This window comes from Zalophus californianus, chromosome 8 (assembly GCF_009762305.2).
Source record: "Zalophus californianus isolate mZalCal1 chromosome 8, mZalCal1.pri.v2, whole genome shotgun sequence".
Lineage (NCBI taxonomy): Eukaryota > Metazoa > Chordata > Mammalia > Carnivora > Otariidae > Zalophus > Zalophus californianus.
Genome location: NC_045602.1, coordinates 139,505,421 through 139,525,883, shown reverse-complemented (window position 1 = coordinate 139,525,883; position 20,463 = coordinate 139,505,421). Strand labels below are relative to the sequence as shown.

Here is a 20,463-nt window from a genome sequence, read left to right as displayed (position 1 = left end):
GCAGATGCTGAGCCCAAGGTCAGGGTGGTTGAGGGGCTTCAAATGACCCCAACTATAGAGCGTATTGTGACCTTCGTTGCGAAGCGTGAGGAGCGAAGTCTTCTCTCTGGCCTCCTTAATGATTGGGGTTTTACTGGTTATCCAGGCAGGCATTAGAATCTCTGCTATGCATAAGAGACCGGCTCCAGACAAGAAAGAGAACACCGTGAAGAAGGCAATGGTGGCCCCGTCGAGGAATGAGGTTCTCATGAAGGAAGCGACCAGTGAAGGCACACCGTCCTGGGCAAGCGACCACAATTACAATGCAGTAAAGCCAGAACAGACTGCTGCCCTCTGGCCGCCACTGTTGTATAAATGTATGTATCACCTAGGGGTAACGTCTGGACCCTTCCTGGTCTTTCTGGACAGCCGTCGCTCGGGTCTGTTCAGGACCAGGAGCTCTAGCCATATTTAATGCTGCACCTGCAAAGACAGAAGCAGATGCCTGAGCCCCACGTGCCTCGAGCCCTGTGCACCTCCTCAGTCTGTTGGCCCTTCCTGTCAGTTCAAACCTCAAAAAGCTGTACAAATCTCATTGGTAAATGTCTCACCTGGCAACCAATCTCTTTAATCTTCTTAATTTTCATTGTCGTGCTCTGGTAAGTATCTGTGTGGTCTTTGGTGAGGTCACGCTGGGTAGACGTGCTCCTGGCATCCAGACTCTGGCCACACGGCCCTTGCAGGCTTGTCTTGGCCCCACTGGCTTAGGAGTCTCTCCACCTCGTCTGCTGTCCGCACAGGGAGGCCTCACTTTCTTCTTATGGGAACCCACTTCTGCAGATAGTATCGCACCTGATACTCAACTTAAGTGTGATTTTTCAGGAATTACATTATTTTTGATCCAACAGGAATTTTTTTTGTGTGCAATTCAAATACTACACACACACACACACACACACACACACAGAGAGACATGCAAGTTTTGAAGGCTGTTTACTGCTGCTCCATATGCTCCAAGGTAAGTGAGTGTGATGTGCTGGCCCTCGGGGCAGTGCCCTCCCTGAAGGGAGAGTGCCCACAGTGACTGGGACCTGACCCTCTCCTGGAGGCTTGCACTGTCGGGCCAGACCCCCTTGCCCCCAGACAGTTCCCACAGCTGCATGGGGACCTGCTCTAGATCATGCAGCTGGGTCTTTTCTCTCCATTCTGGCTTCTCAGCCAAGCACTCCAAAATTAAATTTGGAAGTTTAAATTGATCCACAGGATACATCTTACTGTTAAGATTATTTTCACTCAGTTTTAAATCATGTTGTATTTTATGTTGTTTTGTGCCTTTTACAAAAGTATCAAAAGCCATGTAGCTTTAAATTCCAAGACCGTAGGCGTGTGCTGCCCTCTCCTGCTGCCACGCGTTCCCGCAGGTCCTTACTAGAGCTGACGGGGTTGGGAAAGTACGAGGGTGACCCCAAACCTGTGGGAGGTGGGTGCGGTGGGGGAAGTTAGGAGGGAGCTCTTCCATCGTGGGATTAGCTGATTGCTGTATTATTAAAATGAGTCCCTGCTACACCTTAGGTGGTTTGAGCTACTTCCATGCTAACAGCACGTCTCAGATCTTCAACAAAGCACTTTTACAAGTCATGCACATACCTGAGAGTAAGCATCGCGGACCAGTGAGCACTCGGGGGGCGGGGGGGAGCTGTCGCTTTGGAATACTGTGCTCCAGTGCTCTGCGTCGGTCATAGGCCAACATAACAGAATGAAACGGTGGGGCGACCACAGAAGCCCTGGGTGGCCAGCTTCAGTACAGTGCTCCATCTCTACCAGCAGACTGGGAAAGCTGCCTCGAGGCTCCCAGTGTGCATGCGGAGGGTGGGGACCTGGACGGCCCCTGTCCCTGGGTTCTTTCCCCTCACTCCATCTTTGAAGGCGAGGGAGGGGCCCAGGAGAAGGCCTGCTTCTCAGCTCCTCTTCACCCCTGCCTGCTCTTTTCTGCACATCAGCTCCTCACTGAAGCTCGACTTGCTTCAGTTGACAGAAAGCTGGGACAGATGACTGATGGCCCTTTTCACATTTACATCTCAAAGCTGATGGAGACCCAAAATGTATAGCATGCATAAGGGACATATATATTTTTTTTTTTAAAGATTTTATTTATTTATTTGAGAGAGAGAATGAGATAGCATGAGAGGGGAGAGGGTCAGAGGGAGAAGCAGACTCCCCGCTGAGCAGGGAGCCCGATGCGGGACTCGATCCCGGGACTCCAGGATCATGACCTGAGCCGAAGGCAGTCGCTTAACCAACTGAGCCACCCAGGCGCCCCATAAGGGACATATTTTTGAGCTAGTTGCTTCTGATCCTTTTTTGTTATCTCAGAAATGCCATCTTCCAGTCACTGGTAAAATACCCGACTTCAGCCTCGGTGAGTAGCAGCCTCGCCCCCAAACCACCACTTCACAGTTGGGGTATCAGGTAGCTTGCACACACACAGCAGAACCCTCTGACCCCAAAAGGACCCCCATCTGCCTTTCTGGCTGGCTGCAGAGCATGTTTTTCTGGGTTGGGGTGGCTAGATTTGGGGTACAGCTGGTATTGCCGTGGTTAGAAGTGTTCCCACATTGACCTGGGTACATGCCACGTCTGTGGGTACATCCCCCATTCCGCCCATAGTGGCCACTGCTGAGGGAGTGACACACGGCTTGGGAGGTGCCCTGGGCTTCCCTCTCCTCCCCAGGCCACTGCTGCTGACCTTAGGTCATGGGTAGGGACAGCTGTCCGTGAACAGGGTGTGAGGGGACTTCCCATTAAACAGGGACTTGGAATCTCTATCTGCTTCTCCCTACAAAAGGATCAGCAGATGCTTTGTGTCGTCCTCCAGGTGCTGCAATTCACAGATCGCAGTTCTCCCTAGTTCCCGTATGGCTGCTTTTCACGTATAGTAGCCACTGCCGCTTTATTTACTTCCCTAAATCATCATGTTTCTTTGTTTTGATAACCTTATTTTTTTCTGTTCCTTTTCAATGTTGGGTCAACCTCCCACTGTTGCCAAGGCATGAGAAGGGCTGAAAACTTTTTTCTAAAATGTCCCTGATTTATTAGCGTTTGGAAGTGGAATTCTGATACTCGTAGGCACAATCCCTGGTATCTGGGACCCCTTGAATGGCTCAGGGGACTTAAAACACGGGGATTCTGAACAGATTTTGATTGGAAAAAGATTTCTGCAGTTTCATCTAGCTTTGAGAATTAGAGTGCAAAACCCTAACAACTTATACACCCAGACTCAGATGATTTGGTCAAGCAATCTGATGCAGATAGAAGCATTTCTCCTGTAAGTTCACGGGCATGCCACACAGATGGTTCACCTGCTTGTGAAACGGAACAAGGAGAACCCGGATGGTCACGAGGATAACTAGAGGCGTGGGCTCCAGAGACACGCTTCCGAAGTCCTGAGTGGAAACCAGTTTCCTATAATAAATATGCGGGGGATACTAGGACCCAGGAATATTTTGTAGAAATGGAAATCCTTGGGTGTGCTCAGTTACAGATTTTAGCAGTTACGTGAGCCATCTTTAATCTGTCTATTCCAGAGTTGTCATTGGCAATAAAATGTGGTTGGGGACAAATCAGACCTGGTACGTCTGAACCAAGGTTCTCTCCCCCAGTTAGAGGGAAATCCCAAACATGTACTGAGGAAGGGTGATGTAGCTTGACAACTCTTGATGCTCTCCGTACGACTGGAATTTCCTTGGTGCTCAGAGATACTCTTGGTATTTCAGACTTTGACTTTTCACAAGCTTAAAAAAAACCCTGGTTAACTTCAGAAAATTAGGTCGGGGAGAGGTTTCACGTGTACACAGACTTGAACGTTGGAGATAAAACTGCCAGTAGTGCCCAGTGCTGCCCCCTTAGTCGTGCTGCAGCCACTGGAAGTTTCCAGCAGGATTGGCCTCCCTCCACCTGCCCTCCAGTGAACTTCGTGTGACCTTGGGGAACTGTGGGTCTACTGTGATGTCTAAAGACAGATGCTATGGGGCAGTCCCTTTGGTGGTGTCTCTGTTCTAGAGTCCATGGTTCTCTGCGATGATGCCACCGTAACCCCTCCAATATGGCACATGAGTTTCAAGGGGCATTTGCATTAAGTTGTAGCATTCTTGGTTTGAAGTGTGACGATGCGTCCCCGTGCACATAGCTATATTTGCTCCCGCAAACCAAAGAAGTTTTGCTGAAATGAAGGCTGGGCCCTCTTCTAGTGCCAAGAACCTGGAGAAGTTCAGCCAGCCAGAAGCACGCAAAGGTAACTGCTGCAGAGCCCCAACTCTGGTCTGCACAGGGCCAGCAGCCTTGGGCTTTTCTGCGCAATGGGACCCTTTGGGACAAGGGATGGACAGAAGGGTCAGTGGGCGCTCTAACATGCCCCCAGCCCCCTAGGTGGGTTGGGTGAACTAGTAGACAATTTGGGTACAAACAATACTGGTTAAAATCTTACCTTACTAAAACTATGGTCATGCCTGTTAACCAGTTGGAGAGATTGCAGGAAAGCAGCCGCTCCACTCCCAAGTGAGTCTCGGGCCCGGCATCCAGTCCTGCACGCACAGTGGGCCACTCACCTGGCCCCAGTCATGTAGTCGAGAGGAGGGAGGCACCCGTCTCCCCGCATGGCCTCAATCCCGTTTTGTCTGAGTGGTTCATGTGGTGGAAGGACAATCTGACCGGTTCTGTTACAGATGACCCATCCAGCCTGAATCAGGCTTTGGGTTCATTTTCAAAATACAATGTGTGGAACTATTAAATGAGGAAGGGTGACTTGCTTCCCCAGGTATATACTTGTTTTTTGTTTTGGGGGGTTTTTTTTGCCCTTTTTATTTATTTTTTTAACAAGTGGCAAGTTCTGTGTGTCTCCGTTAAGGTGTAAGTCACTCAAATACTGGACAACAGGAAGAAAAAAGCCTAGAAAAGCTTTGTGGAGTCCAAGCCATGACAGTTTGCCTGGGGATCTTCATAAAGACGTCCTTAAAATGATGTCTGATCTGAAGAGCATCAGGAATGTAGCTTATGCTTTTTTGAGTGTTAATTTGGGAATTACACGTTTTCTGATACAAAAGCAAATTGGTACTTGGTTATGCTTCCAGGAAAACTCACTTTAAAATATTCAAGCAAGGGCACAAAAAGCAAAATGGTTTTCTCTTGCTACTGTTAATTTGACTTTTCACACCAGGAGAGATCTTGCCGGTCAGCATGGAAGTGGGAAACTTCGTTACGCACGTGTCCCGCTGAGCTGAGTGTAGAACTGCCGCCCCAGCCAGCAGAACGCACGGCACAGCGCCCCACTGTGTGCCCTCTGAGCCCTGGCCTGGCCTTTCCTGCGGTAGAGCCCGTGGGGCAGTGTCTGCCTGCTCTCGGCTGCCCAGCGCATTTGGGACCCAGTGGGAGTGGGGGGCACATGGAGGTTGCTGGTGGTGGGAATCGGGCCGAGTTTTGGAGCCACTGGGGAGGGAACACGTGTGGTGTCAGTTGGGACCTTTGGGGACTCACCTGCACCGTGGACACACCCATACCTGAACCTTGTCACACCAGTTCACTGTTCTTTTTTTGGCTATTACAGCCAGTCATTGAGTGAGCCCACCTGAGACCAGTGTGATCCATCTGGGGATTTTTAGGGTAAACTGGTACTAGCTTGGGCAGGACCAGAGCACAGAAGGTTTAGAGCAATTTGCCGCCGCCCTGAGGGTTTCTCACGGGTCCCTGTAAAGGGCCATCTCCAGACGTGGGTGTCCGGGGCTGCTGGGCTGTGCGAGCTGTAGCCTCACCTGGGCAGCTGCCACTTCCTCCGGTGGACACCTGGGCTCCCGGCTCCGCGGAGGCCCGCCAGTGCCACCCAGTGGCCAGCGATGCCGCAGCACCACAGCCGCCTGGCACTGGGACAGGACCCCAGTCTCGTGCTCATTGGGAAGCGGCTGATTAGAGTGTATACACATGAACCTGCGCTCTTGGCTGGGCTTCACCCAAAACAGCTCGTCTCCATTACAGACAGGTGGCCAGATCCAGCAGAAACCGCTCCATCTGGGGCTGTGGCCTGACCCACAGGGGCAGCTTTTCATCCTGTAGCTGCTGAGGTCCCAGCAAGTTAAGTCCTGCCTGGCCCGGTGCTCGGGCAGCACTGCCCTTCCCCACAAGCAGGCCCCAGAGTGTGGGAGCTAAAGGAGGTTTTGCTGCCAGAGTGGCATAGGCTCAGCACGCTCCCGACAGGCTGTCTCTCAGCACCCTGGGCAGGTTCTGGGGGGATTTGGGGTCATCGACCATCTCCTGAAAACACCGTTGTGTGCTTTTCTATAGTGCTCTGATTGGTTACACGATTATTCCTTGCCCTTGTGTAAATTTATACACGGTGTAATACGTTCAGTGTATTTAGAGGAGGAATTTGCAAACTCGATGTTAGCTCTACTCAGAAATACTAGTGTTTCTCTCACTGTGCAGACATCGCAGGGCTGTACCGGTCAGTCACTGGCAGCAGCTAACGCAACCCTGGTTTGCAGTGGGACCAGATGCAGCTTGTGTCTGTAGCACTTGCCGGATCGGGCCTTTGGCACATTTGAAACATTTCAAAGTAAAAGAGGATCATGTCCAATTTGCTGGTGGAATCCATCAGTCTCAGAGCATTGTACTAATAATTTGCTTATTTACCTAATTGTGCCTGTTTATGTACTTCCCAAAGCGCAGGTAAGGAGTAACAGAAGTTGACTATAACTAGTAACAACTAGTTCTATAAGATAGCAATGTGATGGTCAAGGAAAGTCATCCTGTACTTTTTTAAATAGATTGTGTTTATTTACCATTAACCCATTCGTGGATAAAAGGTCACTTTAGTCACGTATTTTGGGAATGTCCTAAAAATAATCTTGACTTGGCTTTTTGCTGAATGAGTGGGGAAATACTGGTTAGACCAGTGGCAGTATTGATCTTAGATTCTGATTGGGACACCTTGCAGTAAATGTTTTTAAAGTTAAATTTTTCATCTGCAGCCACTTAAGTGTCTGGTGTCGTGGACACAGGTGTCCTGTACATGACCAGCCTCACTGGGGTTTCTGAAGTGCCTTAGGCCCGCTTTTTAAGTGTGCTCTTAAAGTACACTCAGCAGAGTTGGTCTTCCAGAAGGGCAGGGACTGAACTGGTTCCGGGCCTCACTCCTCACAGTGGCTGCTCAAGGTCCGCGTGCCGTGGGCCTTGCCATCCCGGCCCCTGTCCTTGCTGTGCCACCTTTCCCTCCCCACCCCAGCCTCCCTCAAGAAACGGGACCGCCATCCGCTTGATTTAACCCCAAACTAGCCATCCCCCAGGCAGGGTGGACCTTGCAGCCAAATCCAAGCTGGTAAGAAGTGGTTTCTGAATGCTGGGGTATGGTACCGCCCAAGGCTTAAACACTTTATGTGATGAGGTACTCCGGGGGCAACCTGTTTGCCACTGTCCCTGCCGCGTGCCTATTGTTTACTCTGTGAGGCGTTCTCATTGCTTCGTCACATGCTTTCTTTAAAACTCAAGCTCCCAGGGACACGAGACGTTGAGAGGTGTGGCCCCCGGTGACCATGGGCACGGGTGGTAGGGAGCAGAGTGGATGTGGTGCAGGAGCCAGCCTCTCCAGGGGCGGAGGGCCTGAGGCTGCCGGCAAGCCCCAGGTTCCGGAGGACGGGCCACCTGGGGCAGGGGCAGGCAGGATGCATGAAGTTGGAGGGCTTTGTGGGCTGAAGATGCAGGATTTAAAGTCCAAATTGACGCCTGGTAGCAAAGTACTCGGAGCACTGTCCCTAGCTTGGATCCATGTGGGAGTGCCGCTGTTGGAAACTTCGTGAAATGAGGAAGTTGTGTTTCTCCTGAAAGTGGGGAAAAGTTGAGGTGCCAGGGCCTTTAGCTCCCATTGCAGCGCTGGCCTCCCCGGCTGCTCGAGGACGGAGGCCCTTGAGCAGTGGCTCTGGCCCTCTGCCAAGATGGCCAAGGACCCATGGTGGCCTCAAGGGCACTGTTCGTTGGGTTGGGCTTCTCTGTAGGCAGGATCACCTCTTTTCCCTCAGATTTGAGGCCTTCTTCCTCGTTCATTAGAACAGTGACTGGTGACTGAATGATTTTTAATCCCTGGGAAAACCCGGAAGATCTCCGGAGCATATGTTGAAGCTCCTTATTTTGGTGTTTGGGAGGCTCCCTAGTACACGCAGAGTTTAAGAGAAACCTGTACTGGGGGAGGGAGTTCGTCCGGGGGTCCCTCCCGTGACTTGACTGCCACCCTAGACGGCGTCCCCACATGGTGTCCTGGCTTACTTACTGGGCCCGCTGTTCGGGTTCGCTCTGTCCTTCTGCGGGGTGTGGAGCCGCAGCCGTCTGTGGCCTTGCTGTGTGCGCTGGTGCCGCAGCTCCCTAGCCGGCTCTGTCCCTGGAGGCCCGGCTGGCCCTGGGGCCAAGAGGCTGCAGCACTGGCTCCCAGCCGTCATCTTGCTCACCCGAGACCTTGATGGAGATGGTCTGATAACAGTGTGGATATAATCAGTCCTTTACATCCTCTCTCTCTGGAGAAGAAGTATCAGCATCACAAAGATTTTTGTGCAGGTTGAGGGGTTTTGACTTATTTAGCTTTCTACTGCAGTTCTTGTTTAGACCGAAAACACTAATTTATTGTTCTACCCAAAATGGGGTCCAGGCAGAGGGCCACCGGTCACACAGCCTGGGTGTCAAGTGCCTGACCTTCCCCAAGCTGCAAATCCCCATCTGCTTTCCCTCTTTATCTGCGTCCTCATTTCCACTTGACTTTGATCCGGACGGCCATGAGCACCTGCATGCCGCCCCAGGCCCTGTGGTCCGCCCTCCCGAAGCCCCAAGAATGGGCAGGGGGCAGTTGAACGTCCATTTAGGGGGAATGTGTCTGTCTGACCTGTCCTGAGATTTCCTCAATTCGCCTTTACAAAAACTGACACTTGGAATCTTAAAGAAAGTGCTCTTCCACATCTTTTTATTAACGCACAGTTTGCCTTTCAGCTTTTAAGCTGTGTTCATGATTTAAATTAAGCTTGTCATAACTAGGGTTTGTTGCTTGAAGTAAAAGTTTTGACGTAATAATACATAGCAAAGCATGTTTTTCTGAAATAAGGTGTGGTCACGGTCATCCATATTGCTGGCAACACTTCATTGAAACACTTCTTTCCTGGACTTAATAGTTAATTATTTTAAGTTGCTCTCCCGCAGTAACGTGGCCTTGTTAAGCGTGTGCACATCTTTTTTGCAGCCACAAAGGAGGACAGGCGGGCGGAGGAGAGGACCACGGCACCCAAGAAAATGGCTCCTGCAGGCCCCTCGGCAGGCGGCAGACAACCTTTGCCCAGAAATCTCCTTCCAAAGAAGTCTCCACCCTTTGCAAACGCAGCAGCAGCCAAAGTGGCCATCAAAAAGTCACCCTCGGGTTTCAAGGGCCCTGGACCCAAGCGGCCCTGGCTCTCGGCCACCCCCTCAGCCGGCGCTCCTGCCGCCAAGCAAGCAGCGTTGGTGCCTGGGGCTGCCGCAGCTGCTTCCAAAAAGCTACCCAGCTCAGCCGCGTTGGCAGGGGCCGTCCGGAAACCAGCGGCTGCCTCTGTGCCCTTGGCTTCTCCAGCCCCAGGACGCCTGGGGACCTCAAACCCTGCCCTGTCGCAGCCAAATTCGCAAATTCGGCAAAATATCAGACGCTCCTTGAAGGAGATTTTGTGGAAAAGGTGGGCTGTTCTCCTTGATTTCTTAAAGTGGTTGAGTGTGGTCATTTTGTGACTGTCACGCTTTAAGGCCCATGCGGGCGCAGTGGTTCATATGGCCTGTTCCTGTTCCTTCTAGAGTCAACGACAGTGATGACTTAATCATGACAGAAAGCGAAGTAGGAAAAATCGCCCTCCACATTGAGAAGGAGATGTTTAACCTGTTCCAAGTCACAGATAACCGCTACAAGAGCAAATACCGCAGCATCATGTTCAACCTCAAGGACCCCAAAAACCAGGTGTGTGCAGGCGGCCCAGAGCGGGGCGTGCCGGCTCTTGGGGTCTCCCAGGCACACTTCACAGCGTTCATCTGGGACACGGCATCTGGAAGTTCTTGTCCTTGCAGTGCAAGCCAGAGGGCCATCATCACACCTTCCCTGGGCTCGGGGTGCGGGTTCACACACACTCTCTCAGGCCCGGCCTGGTCTCACCAGCTGCTTCTCTTCTAAACGTGGCTGTGAAGTTACATTCGTAACATTTCACTGGCTCCAAAGTAACATCCAGATTCTTAAGTGTATGAGTATCTCTGTATTTGGGCTTCAGACAGCCTTTTCGGCCTTCTTACCATCCCCTCAGTTGAGCGAGCCCGCCGATCTGGGCTTCCTTAGAGCAACGATAAGTGGTCTGGAACACGCCCTGCGGTGCTCCCCACTTGGGCAGGTGCTCGCACGGTGGGAGGGCCTGAGTCCTCCCAGCAGCTGTGGGTGGGCAGAGCTCGTCCAGTGGGGTTGAAATGAGAGTCCCTGGGAAAGCATGAGTCACTTGCCCATGTGGTTCCCCTGCCTCTTGCCCTCTGGGGCTCGCCGTTTTCAGGCCTCCTGTCCGATGGCCTCTCGAGCTCTTCCATGTGCTGCGAAGCAGAGTCTGACTTCCCATCTCATCGTGGTAACCTCACGGCAGAAGCTATTTTTTGCTACCTTTATTTGTAACTCTGTACCTTTTTGAGTGGATTTTGTTTTCTCTGAGATCTTTTTAGCAGAGTCGGTACAGCGCGGCGCGCTAGGGCAGCGAGCCGGCTCGTGCCGGTGGTTGTCTGGCCCCTGCTGGGCTCAGTCCTGTTCTTCAGGCCTCCGTCCCGCTGCCGCTGGGCTTCTGGTGGAGGCTTCTCACGCGGCTGTGGTTTTCTTGTATTCTCTCTAGTGTCTTAGAAGCAGACACTGAAGTGTTTTTGAGCAAGCGAACTAAAGATGTGTGTTTATAGGGGCTCTTCCATCGTGTTCTGCGTGAGGAAATCTCTTTGGCAAAACTTGTGAGAATGAAGCCAGAAGAACTGGTGTCTAAAGAGCTGTCCACGTGGAGGGAGCGGCCAACCAAACCCGTGAGTGCCATGGGGGGTGGCGCTCGGTGCTGGGCCTTCTGGGTCTCCAGGGCGTCAGTTGATGGGCGAGGCACAAGCGAGGCCCCCTGAACAAGGTTTCATGCTCTGTGCCCTTTTCATCTCAGGTGATGGAGTCCAGAAATAAGCTGCACAGTGAGAATAAGAAGACCACCACTAAACAGGAGCCTGTGCCCGACATGGAGGACTCTCCACCCGTGTCTGACTCCGACGTAAGCCTTGGGGATTTGGGGAACAAACGAGAATGGAGTAAAAGTAATCTGTTCCCAGTGTACTTACATCTCTGAGTTATCGGGCAAGACCCTGAGCTTGTGACAAGTGCTGTATGCAGCGGCCCTCCTCCTCGTCTTTGTGCCGGTGGCTGTTCCTAGCCCGGGCAGCTTCTGTGGCTGTTGCCGTGGAGACAGAGGGAAGCGTGACCTGCTCAGCTGTCCCCTCTTCGCCCTGCAGGAGCAGCAGGAGTTGGTGCGGGCCATGCCGGAGAAAAGCACCGCACCCCTCCTGGACGTCTTCAGCAGCATGCTGAAGGACACCACGGGTCAGCACCGGGCTCATCTGTTTGATCTCAACTGTAAAATCTGCACAGGTGAGCGCAGTCTGGGGTACGAACCTTCGGAGCTGAGGCTTCATTTCCTTTTGCCTCAGTCACCGATCCTCCTAATTGTGATCGTACTTTCTGAAGTTTATGGAGTTAGCCTCTATAATGTTGCTTTTGGGGCGCCTGGGTGGTTTGGTTGGTTCAGTGTCCGCCTTTGGCTCAGGTCATGATCCCAGGGTTCTGGGATCGAGCCCCCTGTCAGACTCCCTGCTCTGCGGGGCCTGCTTCTCCCTCTGCCTCTCCCTCCGCTTCTCTCGCTCGCTCGCTCGCTCACTCGCTCACTCTCTCAAGTAAATAAATAAAATCTTAAAATGTTGCATTTTTTTATTCTTATAAGAAATTATGTACTTAGAGGCAAGCTGTGCTCTTGAATGTGTGGGATTTCTCAGGAAGGCCTTCCTTATGTTCTTCAGGTCAGGTTCCTTCATCAGAAGATGAGCCAGCTCCAAAAAAACAAAAGTTGTCAGCTTCTAAGAAGGAAGAGTCAAAATCCAAGTACGAGACCTCTCTCTCTGAGCCAGTTCTTAGCTCAGCTGATGAAGCGATACCAGAAACTCTGCCCGAAAATGCCTCTGAGCCAGACCTAGAAAGTGCTTCTCACACACACTTGGAGAGAAAATATTTCCCCGTGCCGCCAGAAGACAGCCACCCAGAATCCTCCGCCCTGGAGGGCCCCTCCTGCCCAGCCACCTGTGGGGGCACGGTGCTCACCACGGTCACGGTGTCTGGCCGGGACCCCAGGACTGCGTCCAGCGGGTCGTGTACAGTCACGGCCCCTGCAGCAGCCCGCCCAGACGGTGCCCACCCAGCGGAAACCCGACAAGACGTCCTGAAGCCCGCTGTGACCTCAGTGACGGTGCCCAGGTCCATACTAGCTAAGCCGTCCCTGTCTCCTGAGCCCAGATACCTCCTGCCAGCGCCACCACCGCCGCGTGTCAGGTGCGCGCTACACGTGCAGCATGAGCAAGCCATGGGCCTCATGTCCCGTGGATTAACTGAAGGAACGGGGTGGGGGTGAGCCTGGAGTTCAGCTCCGATCCACCCAGAATACAGCTGCATTCTGATAATTTGCAGGGCATGAGAAGGCCTGGTTTTAGCATGCCTGGTCCTTATTTTAAACACACCGATCTTGAAAACTGAAACGTGGTCTTAGGATCATTCAGGTTTGTTGCCTATTCAGTTTGTTTTTTCTTGACCAGAATGTCTGTGGGATTATGGTTAAAGTAGCTAATTTGAAAAAGCTACCAAAACTTGCAGGAATTTACTCTTGCCTTTATAATTCCATAACATCTCTATACTTTGGAAATTGAGCAGAGAGAAAGATTGATCTGTTTTCTCTGGTTTTGTTTTACAGCCTCTCCGAGTCAAGGTCCCCTCCAGAAGGAGATACAACCCTCTTTTTGTCTCGACTCAGCACCATTTGGAAAGGATTTATTAACATGCAGAGTGTAGCGAAATTTGTCACTAAGGCGTATCCCGTGTCGGGGTGCTGTGACTACCTCAGTGAGGTTAGAACTGAGAGTGAGAGCGTGTGTGTGTGCACGTGTGTCTTCCTTAGCTAGCTGTTCTACCCAGTGTCGGGGTCAGATGTGTGGCAGCCTTCCAGCAGAGGGTCCGGATGCATGAGCACTTGGAAGGCACCGTAGGACTTGCTATCATGAGTAAGCAGGTTAAGCGGTTTGGACACTGGTAGAAATTCAAATGAGAAGTGTCCCAACATTTATGAAAAAGCTTGGGTCGTTTTCCTCCTCCCTCTGTTCAGTGAGGGCGTTGAGCCAGTGTGTGTGCATTCCTGGCTGAAGGCACGTGTGACTGTCTTGCTGTGGACACACAACAGCTCTTCACTTTCCCAAAATCAGCGTGAACAGCACTAGTATGTACAACCTTAGCGAGCAGAAGTAAGTCGCTTCTGGGTCGTGTCTGAGTCCTTGCTGTGCATACACGTTCACAACAGATAACCTAGAAGTGTTCTGCAAAACATACTCCCGCTTGGCAGAAGGCCATCATGCTGCGCTCATGCTTGGTGACTCGTAATCCTGGATGCTAACCAAGCAGTACTTAGTGCTAGCGTTAACCATTTTCTGTGGAGGAGCTGTGGTCTTCTTGAATCTCGCGTAGTTTGGTGCCTTGAAATTACTACATCAGTCTGAAGTGCTGCGGTTTCACTGGTCATTTACCCAGAGTACGTTTTGTCTAGGACCTGCCGGACACGATTCACATTGGCGGAAGGATCACACCCAGAACAGTTTGGGATTATGTCGGCAAACTCAAATCTTCTGTGTCCAAGGTACCTGCCGTAGTCTAGTCTCTGCACCCGCGGAGGAAGGCATTTGTGTAAATGCAAGTCTTTCTTGATGGGTTAGTACTTGCAACGTCAGCCTATAAGTTATTAAATACTGCCAGGTAAATGTTTAAAATGACACTTATGGTGGGGATGACTGTGTGTTTGGGTAACACGGTAATGGCAGTTTTATTACGGTTTCTGTTAACGTGTGTGTGATTCAGGGTTGGTGAGAAACAGGCACCATGTCTCCCCGTTGTTTCTGTGACTGAGGGAGCTGGCAGGTGCCAGAAGGTGGCCTGGCTCCCGCAAGGCCCGGGCCCTGGGTCTGGAGGCTGTGAGCCCCGGAGTTGCAGCCACAGCTGGGCATGCATGCGTGGGGAAGGGCTGCGGTTTTCCTCAGGCACACGCGGGGCTCAGACCCTCTGGTCTCGTTGAGCCTTCCCGTCATGGAGCCGCACTTGGCTCTTGTGTAGGTCACACAGCCAGGTGACCAGGACCACTGTCCTCACAGTCCGCGTCAGACTCTGCTCTAGGCCAGCACCGCAGCAGATGACGTGCGGTCCAGGGACACACAGGAGGGGCTGTTTTGGGAAAAGCGGGGCTAGGAGTAGAAGTGGTCTTCAGGAGATTGCTGCCAAAACCAAGGTTTGAGTCCAGCAGCCCGGTGCTGGGGCCCTTGCTGTCCCTCCTACTCCATCATCCTGACGCGCTGGGTGACGGCAGGACTGTGGGGACCGGGCCGAGAAGCGCTCGTTTCTCTCTTTTCAGACGGCCTTCGAGGTTTAGATGGAAGATGAGCGCGGATGCCTTCTCTGAGTAGCTGCAGGCCAATGCTCTCTCACCCTCTCTTTGTGCTGCAGGAGCTGTGTCTGATCCGATTCCACCCCGCAACCGAGGAGGAGGAGGTGGCCTATATCTCTCTCTACTCCTATTTTAGCAGCCGTGGCCGCTTTGGCGTTGTAGCTAATAACAGCAGGCACGTCAAGGACCTCTACCTGATCCCACTGAGTGCTAAGGACCCCATTCCATCCAAACTCTTGCCCTTTGAGGGACCAGGTAAGCGCCAACTTTGTGAGTGGTGACTGCGCACACCTGACCCCACACGTCCCTTTCCTGCCAACACCACGCGGGCAGATCTGCCACCTCACCCAGACTGTGGCTTTCTAGCAGCAGGAACGAGGAGTGCAGATGGAGCCCCATTTAGCTCTAGAACTCGGCTTCTGGGATACCGGAGGGCGGCGCTAGAAATACCCTTACTGTTGGCATGAATTGTCTTAGAAAAGTGACATGAAGAGGGGAAAATCCCACAGTGTCCAGCCAGCTGGTCATGGCCTCAGGTCAGTGGAGGCCAGAAAAGGGCCGGACAGGAAGGTAATCCTCATGGTGGGCTTGGGAGATGCTTGTGCTTGCCCCGCAGCTCAGGGGTGAGCAGATGCCAGGCAAGAGATACAGGAAAGCTATTCTGTGTTTGTTCATTCCTTAGAAAGCGGTACTTTTAGAAGATTACTTACAAATTAGTTCTTTTAAAAAAAAAAGCTCAGATGTGTCAAGGGGTTGAGGGTGATTCCAAAGGGGACATGGTGTGTGAGGGGCCACCTCCTGTTAAGCCCTGAGAAGTCCACGTGACTGAGTTACACAGTTGGCAGAAGATGCCCACATTGAAGTGTCTCCTTGGTCATGAAGTCCCCAAAAGATGGAGAACACCTGAGAACACATGGTGAACGCTCTTGAGGTGCTTTGTTGTTCTAGAGCCATGGCTGAATGCCAGGCCCTTGCTGGCGCTGCCTAGACCTGGCACCTCTGTGTCCCTGGCCCTGTCACCAGTCCCAGCCAGTGCTCCTGCCGCAGCCACATGCCATACTCACCTCAGCTAAACCATAGCTGGGCCCAGCAGGGCTGCTCGGGCCAGAGCACGCCACCCACGCTCACGTCCCGGGTCCTGACTGGAGCGTGTTCTTAACGCTTGAGCTGGGCTCAGTTGGTCCCTACGTGTCAGAAGCCGGCCCGCAGTGCTGTGGGCTGGTATCCGTAATTGTGGGGGTAGATGGCTGCCGGCACACTACACCGAGTCACCTTAATGCGAGTACAGTTTAAAAGCAAAGGACTTGAGGGGGGTCCTCTCGCGAACGCTTGTGGGGTGAAGAGACGCCCCCTAGCGGGTGGCAGAAAGAACCTTGCTGGAGGTTCTTGGCGAGCAGCTGTGTGCAGCATGCTGGCCCGCTCCCTGGATGACCGTGCTGAGTTCCTGAGGGTGAAGATGAAGAAGCTGGCCTCCCAGGCCCTGTGAAGAGCCTCCGGTCAGTCACCAGCGTAGAAGCTCGTGTGGAGGATGTAGCGTAAGCAGAAGCGTAGGGTTCCCTGGTAACACAGACACTGGGTGTTCACAGAGCCGCGGCTGAGATCCGCAGCCTCCCTGAAGCCAGGCTAAAGCTCCTCCCGCTGCCCCAGCTGCGAGGTCCGCAGGGGGTGAGCTTCCCAGAGACGTCACTGTCGGGAGCAAGCGGAGGCCTGTGTGGAGGCCCCGCTGGGGCAGGGCTGCAAGGAGCTGGGCTTGATGCGGAGGCAGGAGCAGGCTCCCTGCAGTGGACAGGTGAGGAGACCCTCCAGAGCTGCGGTGGGGGGACCCCAGCTGGCAGAGGGGTGGGGGTCGCAAGGGACGCTTCCAGGGTGACACAGGGACAAGGAGGGCGGTGGGGTGGGTGGCATGCGCCAGATCCGCTAAGCATGACGGGCGCTGACCACCCGGACACGCTCGGTGACCAGCCACCTGCACTCCTGAAGCTCCAACACCACCTGCAGGGGTACCCGGACGACCCATAGACTTCCATCCACAGTAAATACAGGAGGGAGGGCTTTAGAAACGTAGTGGTCAGTGAAGTTCTGCTTATAAGCTTTTAAAGATTTTTTTTAACTTAAGGGACTTCTAAATTTAACCCTATTTAGCATATATTTTTTTATTCTTCTGATACCGCTATTGCCATTAATACCTGTGTGTATTTTATGCACTTTCCCAGTAAACAACCTTGAGCCCCGGCCAGGTTCTCTGCCTGACCTGCTTCACGTACCCATAGCGTGACTTGGCGCTCTTTAGATCCAACTGTTCGTGTGTCCTGGTTTCGTGGTGTGTGTCACGTGTGAAAGGCTGGGCGCGTGTCCTGGTGTGTCGTGTGTGCACGCATCTGGAAGGCTGGGCATGGGGGTGTTTCTCCCGTCGTGGAGGTCCCTGTCCTCACAGAGTTAGTCTCTGCGTGGCATCCCGTGAAAGCGCAGGCCTGCACCCAGGGTGGCAATGGCGTCCCTCAGCAGAACACCCGGCGGACTCGAGCAGGCGCCATCCGGCGAGCACTGCCCAAGCCTGACGGGGGCGCCCTTGACTCCCACCACAGCCCAATCTTCCGGGGAGTCCCCTATGCTGCCCACAGTTGTCGCTTGCCTGAGGTTGCACACCCCGTAGTCGCTTGTGCCCGGGTCTGCACCTCCTCCGTCTGTCATGCTTGGTCTCTGCGCAGCACACGAAGCGCAGGCCTCAGCGGACACGGGGCTCCGGCTCTGACGAGCCACCTGTCTGGGTGAGGGGCCTGCTGTGCAAGCAGGAGGTGGGGATGGTGTTGCAGAAGGGTGTGACTGGCTCTACCTGAAGCTCGGTTTGTGGAGAGAAGCTACAGGTGCCCTCACCTCCTGGACTCGCGGGCCCCGTAGATGTCGTCCATGTGGGATTCTCCCCAAACTCCTGCTGTCCACACTTGAGAAGCAGGACACAGAAGGCACCTAACCTGGGGACTCCGCATGCGCCTGCCCCTCGGCCAGTGCTGAGTGTTTTCCCAGCGTCGGGCTCCTGACAGTAAACACGGAGCGTGTGTCCCCACGTAGCCGCTCCTCGGCCCACACACCAGGTGTCCACGCAGCGTGTCAGAACACACCCAGAGCACGCTCAGCTTCTCTGAGGACGTTTTCGTCCATGCGTATTTGTAGGATTTGTCCATTAGAAATACCAGGTTGTCTTGTTCCGTTCCACATGTCATTCTTAATAACCTGACGGCACAGTTTCAGAAGACACCTGGAAAGCCCAAGTTTCTGATCCAGCTGACATTGGACGTTCATCTTACAGCCCCCTGTGACCCCGACAGGCCGGGACCGAGGGACTCTGTAGGGCACAGGCTCCAGCCTGGGGCGCCTGTTGAGTGGTGTTGGGCTTCCAGGATGCGCGGGGGTGGGGGTGGGGAGGGAGGGCAGGGGCAGGGAGTCTGCCTGCCAGGTGCTTAGCGCGGAGGGCGGTTTCCATGAACCCTGTAAACCCATGGTGCCGTCTTCTGCATTCACGTCTAACTGCTTTCTAAACTAGCTGGAAACTTCTGTGAGGTGCAGTACTGCCAGGTAAGCGCTCCTCAGTTTTCCTGTGTGCGTGTGTGTGTGAGAAAGAATCCATGGCTGTGCACACGTTCTCAAAGTCAAGTATGGTATTGAATTCAATGTACCGCTTTCTCCTTCGAAATCAATAAAAATATTTCATGGAAACTGGTCACTGTTTGTTTGAATTTGAACCATTTGGTAGCTCTTGGTACCTGTTACAGGTCCACTGGGATGGAGGACGAAAGTCTCCACCTTTATTTTTTATAAGCCAACACGACCCCCTTTGGGCGTGCAGCCCGGACGAAGACAGACAACGCTCTCCTTTTACCTGAAACGCGCGCTGGGCCCAGTGGCTTTGTACGGGTCTTAGGGATTCAAAATTGGAAAGAGGGAGAGGTGCGTGTGTGTGCGTGTGCATTATGCGTGTGTGCGGTGGCGGTGGTGGTGGAGGGTTGGGGGAGGTGTATAGTGTCTCCCCTGTATTTGCCAAGTCTCTTTCTAGGCAAGTCATACTTCAGAAGTATGGCCTGTTAACTCCCACACAGTTTCTGTTTAGCAGGAGTGAAAATTTTGATGGATTCAGACTATAAGAATTTTCATTTTAAAAAATAAATAGAGTGCCAGATAGATTTGGGGGTAAGAGCATTTTGGTAGTTTTGGGGTTAAGGAGTCTGCTTTCAGGTGGTTTAAAACGAAGTTTTGTCCCATGCTGTGTCAGGCTTGAGGTGCATGGGGGCGGCCCAGGGCCGTGTTCCCAGCCCCTTCACCTTCCCTGGCCTCCCTGCCGCTCACACGCAGGAACACAAATCCTGGCTTGGGTCTGGTGTCAGGAAGTCCATTGGCACACAGCAGGGCAGATGTCCCCAGTCCCTGGGTTTGCCCACTTTTTTTGTACGGGTCTGACTCCAGCCACGGAGACTGAGACTAGAGACCTTCCACTGAGAACATGCGGGGATAACCTGCGTACAACCACAGAGGCTTGTGCGACCCATGCAGTACCCCCTGAAGACACATCTGCTTCGGCATTTTGGAGCGGGTGGGTGCCAACACCCTTGTTCCGAGTGATCACTCCTCTGGAAATGGAGGATGGCACCCTTAGCTGCAGCTCCTGTTGCAATCTCCCACCCACCTAGTTGCTTGTTTTCATCGGCTTTATGAATTACAAACCTAACAACCCTCAAAAGGGCGGTTGGTAAGTAAGCATCTCTGCTTCTAACGATGGACAAAGGGAGGAATTTTGCAAAAGCAGAGAAGCAGCCCTGTGCCCTGGGCTGGAGCCCTCGGTCTCCACGCTGCAGCCGGTGTGGCCACGGCCGCTGCTGCACCCGCTCGGACACCCTGTCTGCTCCAGGGGAGCACTTGGCAGTGGGCAGGCCTACAGAGGGCCCTGGCTGGGAGTGGGACGTTCTGGAGGAGAGCCGGCCCTCTACTGCCTCCCCAGTTGTGGGCACCCATTTGCTCTTGCCCACGGTCACCCTGCCTGCCACCTGCCCTGTGGCAGCCGAGGGCAGGGTCGAGTCGGGCACACCCTCATCTCAGTAAAGATGGATCCTAAGGCCCGAGACAGATCAGTGGATTTATTGTTCCACAAATGTCAGTTATTGCCAAGGTGCTAGTTACACATCAGATATTCATGCATCCATAACATGAACACACAATTCAGACGATAAGATCTGACTACTTCAAAACAGACGTATGCCTTTTTGTGACCACCCAGTTTAAATTTAAAATCTTGGCAAAATTCAAAACTAATGCTGCTCCGAGTCTGGAACTTTGTTAGATAACTTACAGATCTGTGCAGATGAGGTAGTTGAGAGTTGAACGCTACTTAATTACATGCCAATGCCCAGAGAGCTCGCTGCTGTCGAAACAAATGTAAATACTGAGTAATTTAACCACCATCTTGGCCTGTGATGACTAGGACAGCAAAGGTCGGAACCTACAGAGCGTTGCCGAGGTTAGGGTGTAGTGATTGTTTTCTCCGGGCAGCCCGTGAAACTGTCGAGTTTTAGTTGGAAGGGCACACTTCACCAGACCCCAGACCAGGTCTTCCTGGGTTTAACACTGACTTGCCTGTCACGCACAGCTTACTGACCTGAGACTCGACCCCCAACCACAAGCCTTGACGTTGGTGCACCAGGAGTTGGGCTTTTCC

At 52.9% G+C, this 20,463-nt stretch overlaps 1 protein-coding gene across 9 annotated transcripts in view; it reads left to right on the top strand.

Moving 5' to 3' along the window:
- Nucleotides 1-20,463, top strand: part of DIDO1 (death inducer-obliterator 1) — a 49,947-nt gene that overhangs the window by 24,328 nt on the left and 5,156 nt on the right. For all 9 annotated transcript variants that reach the window (XM_027623131.2, XM_027623130.2, XM_027623123.2 and 6 more), the window contains 10 exons: nt 146-356; nt 9,242-9,704; nt 9,820-9,979; nt 10,942-11,058; nt 11,184-11,288; nt 11,527-11,662; nt 12,088-12,613; nt 13,029-13,182; nt 13,872-13,961; nt 14,819-15,014. In XM_027623131.2, coding sequence (XP_027478932.2) covers nt 146-356; nt 9,242-9,704; nt 9,820-9,979; nt 10,942-11,058; nt 11,184-11,288; nt 11,527-11,662; nt 12,088-12,613; nt 13,029-13,182; nt 13,872-13,961; nt 14,819-15,014 — 2,158 coding nt within the window. The remainder of the gene's footprint in view (nt 1-145; nt 357-9,241; nt 9,705-9,819; nt 9,980-10,941; nt 11,059-11,183; nt 11,289-11,526; nt 11,663-12,087; nt 12,614-13,028; nt 13,183-13,871; nt 13,962-14,818; nt 15,015-20,463) is intronic.